At 48.8% G+C, this 8,346-nt stretch overlaps 1 protein-coding gene across 2 annotated transcripts in view; it reads right to left on the reverse strand.

The window, feature by feature from the left end:
- celsr3 (cadherin, EGF LAG seven-pass G-type receptor 3) overlaps positions 1–7,817 on the reverse strand; it is a 129,235-nt gene extending 121,418 nt beyond the window's left edge. For both annotated transcript variants that reach the window (XM_030734282.1, XM_030734281.1), the window contains exon 1: positions 2,045–7,817. In XM_030734282.1, the coding sequence (XP_030590142.1) occupies positions 2,045–7,709 (5,665 nt within the window). In that variant the 5' untranslated portion in view covers positions 7,710–7,817. The remainder of the gene's footprint in view (positions 1–2,044) is intronic.
- Between the last annotated feature and the right edge of the window lie 529 nt (positions 7,818–8,346).

The following is an 8,346-nucleotide window of genomic DNA, read 5'->3' on the forward strand; positions in this document are numbered from 1 at the left end:
TTTAATCACTAGTTAGTTCAGGTGTTACACATGCACACTTCTCATTCATTCCTTTGTTCATTTGCAGTTTTGCTCACTCTTTAACTGATTTACAAAGTTACTTATTTTATGGACTAATTTGGCCTTTGTTAATGTTTTTTTTAATACTGAGTTTAAATTGGGTGTGACAGTAAATTCCCAGCAACGGGGGGGTGGAGCAAGATAATAATTCAGGCCACAACATCATCCTAGGACAGTCTATTATATCTCTTCTACCAAAAGAGCAGTTGTTAGGAAAATATGTATGTTAAGAACATGACATTGCATTTTAATTTTCAAATAGTGTGAATTCTGGGTTTTTGAGCTCATACGCAGTTACACTGTCAGTATATGTAGAAGTTATCCCAGTGGGCTAAAAGTTGAAGCTTCAGACTGCTCTAAATGCTCTGATTCAGACAGTTTCCTCTGTTCTTGGACCCGTATGACATCAGTGAGAACAGATATCCTTAATATAGTTATCTCATGCACGCAGCTCTGGGTATGAGCACAGAAGCTAATTTGCTTTTGCACTCATTTACTCAGCCTTGTTCATGCCATCACCTCCGACCCCATCACTCATTCATTGGTCTCTTTTGTGTTAATTTACTAATTTCTTCACTCACTCACTTCTTTCTTCGCTCACTCGATGGATGCCTCACTAGCTCACATGATACTCTCTTCACTCACTCATCCAGAATGACATCAAATGGAATATGTATAAACCAGCATCATCACTGGTGAGGCTCGTATCAGAACAGCATAAATAGGGTAGGAGGCCACACACAGTCCCAAGCCGGCATTCTTCTACTAATGCTTTGTGACAGAATACAAACACAGCACTATCCAGGTCCTCAAAACAACAATGCTGCACTCGTTTCTTTTTCTCTTCCTTTTTTTTGTTTGTTTCCAAGGCTTTGATCAATAACATCAGTATCTTTACAGACTTCCTAAAAGGGCTTTATTTTTAAGCCAAAGTTGAGAAATGCACACAAACAATCAACAAAGTGGGAAAAAATATAGCTTAAAATATTAAGTTAAAAAAAAGCCAAGAAATTGAGTTTAATATTCTTCAGTGCCATCCACGGTGCATGATTAACGAGTTAAGTTGAGAAGCTGGCAAAGGCTGATCCTGTGACATATTTCATCAGAACAGACGTCACGTTTGCGAAGCAGTAAGACAATTTAATGGGATATCTGACTCTTCCTGTCAGAGTCATGCAGGTTCTTGTTTCCCTGCTCAGTAGATTTTTAATTGTGCAAAATTGCTAAGGCAACTTGGACTGCACTTAGATCCTGCCAATCAAACCGTGTTTGCAGCGCTGTGATATTGATCGCTGCTCATAACTACACAGCTCCTGCTCCACCAAGAAAAATGTGATTGCCATCCCCAGAATAAAAACACCCATTTTACACCAACTACTTGCAACAGCATGTCTTGAAAATAGGCAACCATGCTGACTGATATAAAGACTAGATGTGCGAGCACACTAAAAATGATCATCAGCATCCCATCTCACACTGGAAGAAATGCCATTGAATATTTTTCACTGCTCAGTTGTGTTTTTCTCACAGAAGATCCACATGACACAAAACACATGCCTTTCTCACCACATTTTAAAACTGTTTGAAACTCAGCTTCTATCAGTATTTCTCTTTTATCAGTATATCTATACTACTCTTTTTTTACTTCAGCTCCAATAACTCGTTCAATCAGCACAACATACATGCACATGGGATGTGTTTCAGAAAGCCCACTTGAAACATTTTTTAAAAAAACTTATCTTTGACAAGAAAAAGACACAAAAAGAAAATGTAGAAACGATGCACAAAGCTCAGCCATGTGACATACAGCCTTATCATCCCACTTCCTCACTCACATACAAACCTGTGGAGTTGGACTCCTTATCTTCACAGTGTTTTTTACACTGAATAACGCTACAGAGCAACCTAAACAGACTGCACACACACACACACACATGCATCCTCCTTTCCTCTCCTCACTTTTTTTCCCTTCATGGTCTCTTACCCGTGACGGAGATCAGCATGGGAGCCACCAGCGGCCTGTTGTTATCCAGTTTTCGGCTCAGTCGGATCTCTCCGCTGGTGTGATTCAGGAGCAGCAGGTGAAGCTCATTCCCCCTTTCGATGGTGTAGTACAGTCTGTCTGACACATCAGGATCGTGGGCAGGTACCCTCCCAATTACCCCGCTGGGGAAACTGTTGGACCGATTGGACACAAAGTTGTTGAAGATAATTTGAAAGTCTTGTAGAGTTGGCCTGTTGTCGTTCTGGTCCACCAGTCGGATTCGGACAGTAGCCCGGCTGACTAAAGGTGCTGATGTGGCCTGGACTACAATGACATACTCATTGCGGGTCTCATAGTCAAGATCAATGAGTGATGTGAGCTCTCCTGAAAAGATGTCCATCTGGAAGATCTCAGGGATGTTGCCCTCTACAATTTGGTACATGATCTGAGCATTGGCACCCTCATCGGGGTCAGTAGCTGTGATCTGGGCTACCACAGAACCCACAGCACTGTTTTCTTTTACTAAAACCTCAAAGTCATCAGCAGGGAAAACAGGAGCATTGTCATTCACATCAAGGACGGTCACCTGGATGTGGACCGGGGTTTGTTGAGGGGGAACACCGCGATCAACGGCATAAGCAGTGAGCTCATAGAATGGCACGTTCTCACGATCCAAACGCCTGCTATTTCGGACGATGCCAGATTTTGGTTCAATGGTAAAGTCTCCACCCCCGTCCTCGCCGTTTTGGAAGGTGTACTGAACACGACCATTGGCGTGTGCATCACGATCAGTAGCTGAAATTTGGAGAATGCTAGTGTAGGAAGGGGCATCTTCACTCACTGTCCCCTGATATCTGGGACTGAGGAACTGAGGTGCATTGTCATTAACATCATTGACATTCACCTCAACATACGTTGTGTCTGATTTCTGTGGTATGCCGTTATCTTTAGCTGTTATAGCCAAAGTGTAGGTCATCTGGTCCTCATAGTCAAGCTCAGCCTGGAGTGTTATGGCTCCTGTTGCTGGGTCGATGCGGAATTGTGGGATATTGTCCTCAAGGAAGTATGTGATTCGAGCGTTTTCGCCAACATCATCATCTGTGGCACTGATCACAACTATGGTGCTTCCAGGTGGCTGGTCCTCATTCACACTAACAGAGTAATGGGCACTTTGGAAAACAGGACGGTGTGTGTTGGCATCTGTGATGTTGATGTGCACCTGACAGGTGTCATGGAGGGTTCTGTCTGAGGCAGTGACAGTGAGAACGTAACGGCGCTCCTGTTTGTAGTCCAGTGGGAGAGCTAAGGACAGAAGCCCACCCCCTCCCGCTGTGCTTATAGCAAAGCGGTTTCTGGTGTTTCCTCCTGTTATCTGGTAGGTCACTGCACTGTTGACATCACGATCCACAGCTGTGACAGTCACTACACTGGTCCCAACCACTGCATCCTCATTCAGTCTAACATAGTACTCCTTTTGGAGGAACTCGGGGCGGTTGTCATTAACATCCATCACTGTGATAGTAACACTGGCTGTAGCAGAAAGGGGCGGCATGCCGTAATCTCTGGCCTCCACGCCAAAGAAATAGTGCTCCACAGATTCTCTGTCAAGAATGGAGCTGACAGTGACCCAGCCTGTTGCAGCATTGATAACAAATGGCGTGTCAGAGCTTGTGCCGGTTAACCTGTACTCCAGGCGGGCATTGTCACCAGAATCTGTATCAATGGCTTGGATGTGGAGGATTGAACTACCAATTGGGGCACTCTCAAGCACGGATGCCTGAAATGGTGTGGAGACAAATATAGGTGGGTTATCATTGACATCTGTCACTTGGACACTGACAATTCCAGTGTTGTTGGAGAGAGGTGGCCGCCCATTGTCCTGTGCACGAACACGGAGTGTATACTCTCGTTCGGCTTCATAGTCTAGTGGTGCCACCACCTGGATCTCACCAGTGACACTGTCAATTGAAAACTGTCCACGGCTGTTACCGCTGATGATGTTGTAGTGAACAGCAGCATTGCTATCTTTGTCACGGTCTGTGGCACTGACACGGAGAATTTCAGAATGAGGCCTGACATCCTCCTTCACTGCCACGACATAGCGTTTTTCACTGAACTGTGGCACATTGTCATTTTCATCCAGCACGGTGATGAAAACTTTAACAGTAGCAGAGCGTGGCCCTGGATCCTTCCCCTGGTCACTGGCCTCCACCTGCAGTGTGTAGTGTTCGTTTGTTTCCCGGTCCACCGATCCACGGGTGGTAATGAGGCCAGAGCGTGGGTCAATCTCAAAGGCCGCCCGTGCCATTGTAGCCGAGTCACCCACAAACCGGTAACGAATATTGGCATTGGTCGGGGAGTCTGAATCTGTTGCTCTCAGCTGTAGTATGGGATAGCCTTCCTCTACGTTTTCCCTAATCGTCTCCCTGTACTCTGACTGCTCAAATATAGGAGAGTGATCATTCCGGTCTGAAACAGTAATGGCCACCATTGTGGTGCCAGAGAGGCGAGGGGAGCCATGATCAGTCGCTGTGACTCTGAAGTAATGCAGATCCATATGCTCTCGGTCAAGAATCTGAGTGGTGGTGATGAGACCCGTGTCTGGGTGGATGTGAAAGTAGTCAGATGATCGACTGTTCATCAGTGGAGCCATTGTGTAGCTCATCCTGCCAGCATCTCCAGCATCTGGGTCTGAGGCGGACATGATAATCACTGAGGTGCCAGGTGGCTGGTTTTCAGCTACATGTACTTGGTAGGTGTACTGGGAGAAATGGGGATGCCTGTTGGCTGCACGTCTAGAGCGAGACCATGGCATGGAAATCTTCCTCTCCCTTTCTCCCTGTGAGGTTTCATCATCTGCTACTATTATCAGTTGTTCCAGGCTCCTCTCTCCCCTTGAACTGTGCCTTTTCTCTTCCTCCCCCTCCCCCCTCTCTCCTCCCCAGTGGCTTTCATGCCCCTGGCTTTCTTTCTTCCCTATTTTGCCATCTGGCTGTGTGATGGTGGTGCTACTGCCCCTATCCTGACCCTTCTCTCCCTCAGTTTCTCTCTCTTCTGCCTGGCTTGCCTTTGTTATTCTCCTTTCCCTCTCCCACTCCTCCTCTTCCTCCTTTGCCCCTGGTTCTCTCACTCCCATCAGCCGCGCCTCTCTCTGGCCCTCCCCCACCTGTAATTTTCCTCCCCAAACAGAGGCAGCAGCAACAGCAGACCCCTCGAAACCCTCTTCCTCCCTCACCGCATCCTTCTCCCTTTCTCCTTCAGCTCCCATCTGCCGCCCATTTGACTGTCTGACACTTTCGGGCTCTAATGGCACTTGCTTACCGGATTTTAATTGCATATGTGCACCGTCGTCGCGCTCGGTAGCTGAACAGTCAGTAGAAATGCTGCCAGCGCAGCCTGAGTGAACCATCTCTCTCAGTGCGCTTTCCCACAGATCTTGCTGTTGTGTTTGGTCATGCCACAGCGATTTTTCTATTTCAGACTCATATCCATTTACCTCGTCGCCTCTCTCCACTTCCTTGTTATTATTATTATTGTTAGTGTTGAACGTGCTCCACAAAAACACGCGCCCAGCGTCTAGGGGAGCTGTCCGTCGTGCTGAAAGCACATCCTCCACATGGGGGAAGTGAAGCGAACGCGGAGAGTCCACCTGCCACGTGGTCAGGTTAATTTCCGAGAAAAACGAGAGGTACTTTGTTGTAGTGTGATCAGGCTGCGTGAGAAGATGTGGCTGCATTGCTGTTGCTGAGTGACTGGGAGATGTAACGGGAAACTTAGCAGGCGAGGAAAAGCCTGAGTCACCGGGATACTCTGTCTCTGAAGTTGCTCTCACTTTTTCAGCAGATAGACGGAGCGCTGTGATTAGTCTTCCACTCTCTGCACTATCGTCTGTTTCTGTTTGAGTGGGCGTGTTACCTTCTGAGCCAGAATATTTTGACGCGGTTTTAGGAATGGTGATTTTGTTGGATGGAAACTGTTGGCAAGGCGTCTCTGTGATGCTGCTGAGGGTAAATTGAATGAGGAGATTCCTCTGAGCTATGCTTCCCTTGGGTATCGTAAATTCGGCTAAATATCCATCCCCCATTTCTTCTCTGTCTAAATAACCAAAGCAAGCACTGGGATCCACCCTGTCCTCCCTGCTCTCTCCCCGGGTTTGACTTCTCTGCCCCTTAGCTGCTGGTACTGATTTCCCCTGCTGAAGCTCATTATTAGTACTACATGAGAGCGTCAGTATCAGAAAAGGCAAACCATTATCCGGATAATTAGATAAATTGATGTGTTTGTTGCCATGATTCATTCCTCCTCCTCTTCCATAATTTACCTCTCTACTCTCATCCTTTTCCTTCCCTTTATGATTAATTCTGGCACGTTTAGACCTTGCTTCACAGAGAGGAGGTAACCAACAACAGAGATGCGCCCCGGTACCGTGGCTAATCTCTGCCAGCGTGCTACACCTGTACGCTTCCTTCCCCTTATCTCCCCCACTTCTCGGCCCTCGTTCATTCTCTCTAATGCACCCCGTCAACCCGCTATCATCACCCTTCTCCCTCTTCTTGTTGGGATCGATAACATTATGCCAGCCCAAATGAGAACAATTACCGGGCCTCCTGTTCACGCTTACTGAGCCATAAAAGCTCTTCTCGCTGTTGCCGTTCCTGTAAACTGGTCGTTGCTGAATGTTATGAAAATTACACATGCAATCCAATTGTGATGCCCGGATACAGTCTGAAGTGTTGGTAAAAGTGAGCTTGAATTTTAATGTGTGGTTTGAAGCATCAGAGTGTGGTGAAATGTATCCAGAAAAAGGATGAATGCAGCGAGAGGAACCGGCTGGAAAGAGGCCAGGTGAGGGAGTGTTGGCCACGGAGAGGGCTTGTTTGTCGGGGTATGGCCAGTGTGTAGGGGAGCACCATGTAACGAGCAGTCTGTTCACCTCAGGAGCCCTCTCACACACCTCTCCCCATCTCCTCCCTCCACTTCCGGGTGCCCCGTACAGGCCAGAGGCGTGCACAAAGGCTCTGGCGGCACCACGTTTGGCGAGGTGTGGTCGCGACGCCGGCCACCGTTGCGCGCACGCTCTAGTCCTTTGTACTGCCCGTTTTTTGCCGTTTTGAACCGGCAAGGGGGTGGAAACAGGTGAAGTGGGAGGTGAAACAACGCCCTTCCTACCCTGCCTTCCTCCTTCCACTCTCTCTCTTCCACCGACGCCATCGGAGTTCAACCTGCTCCTAATACCGGGGTGGAGTTCGAGAGTAGGTGGCCATGGAGCCGGGGGGCCGTATGCAGTCTTCCAAAACGTCCCGACTTCTTTCAGCCCTTCTTTCTGCGTCCCCTCCGCTCCATCCAGCTGATTTCCTCCCAGCGTCTCTCCTGCGCGCTGCACCCCAGAGCATTCCTCACTCTGTATCCGCTCCACGGTCCACCTGCTTGGGCGTAGATTCCAGCTGCCTCTCGGCGACTCCCTTGCCTCTTCGCACTGGTGTTGCTGATGCTGATGGCTCACTTTACCGGCGTCTCGATAGCAGAGGCCCGGGGTCCATCTGTTGGAAACTCCTCCTGTATTCACCGTCCCCGGGGTGAAGGCGAACAAAGGGCCGAGGAGAAGCAGGTGGAGTGCCAGAGATGAGAGCAGGAGCGGGGTAAAGCCCGGTAGCGGTGCAGCCATTTAGTCTTTTCCTTTCTCTGTATCTCCCCTCCTTTCTCCCTCTTCCACCTCTGCCTATTCTCTCTTTCTCTCACGAGTGTACCTTCCCTTCTCCCCGTTACTTCTCTCTCTCCCTCGTTCCGGCTATGTGGCCAGTTCCAGGACCGCCAGCACCGCCCGACACCTTCCCCCAGGCTCCCCCGTCTCTCTGTCGGCCTGGAGAGTTGGCATCTACCCGCTGTGGTCCGTGGAGCTGGAGGTCTGAGCGTTAGGAGCGGCGCGGCAACAGCATCTCTCCTCCCGTTCATTCACATCCAACATGGCTCACACACTCACACTGACTGACTGGCTGACTGGCTCACACACTAGCCTTCAGAGTGTATGTGTGTATGTGTTGTGTGTCTGCATGTATGTGTGTGCGCGCTCCTCTAGCAGTGGCGGTGGCAGGCTACTATCCATCCACACACACACACACACACACACACACACATACACACACACACAATCACGCTCTCCTCCTCTCTCCTTTTCCACCCCTCCCCCTACTGCTTGCATCTCTACAGCCTCTCTCTCTCATAATGGTTGGCTCCGGTGCGCAGGGCTGTTACACAGCACCCGCGGCGGTCGCCATATCCACCACTGGAATATGAGGTAGAAA

This window comes from Archocentrus centrarchus, chromosome 7 (assembly GCF_007364275.1).
Source record: "Archocentrus centrarchus isolate MPI-CPG fArcCen1 chromosome 7, fArcCen1, whole genome shotgun sequence".
NCBI classification, from domain to species: Eukaryota; Metazoa; Chordata; class Actinopteri; order Cichliformes; family Cichlidae; genus Archocentrus; species Archocentrus centrarchus.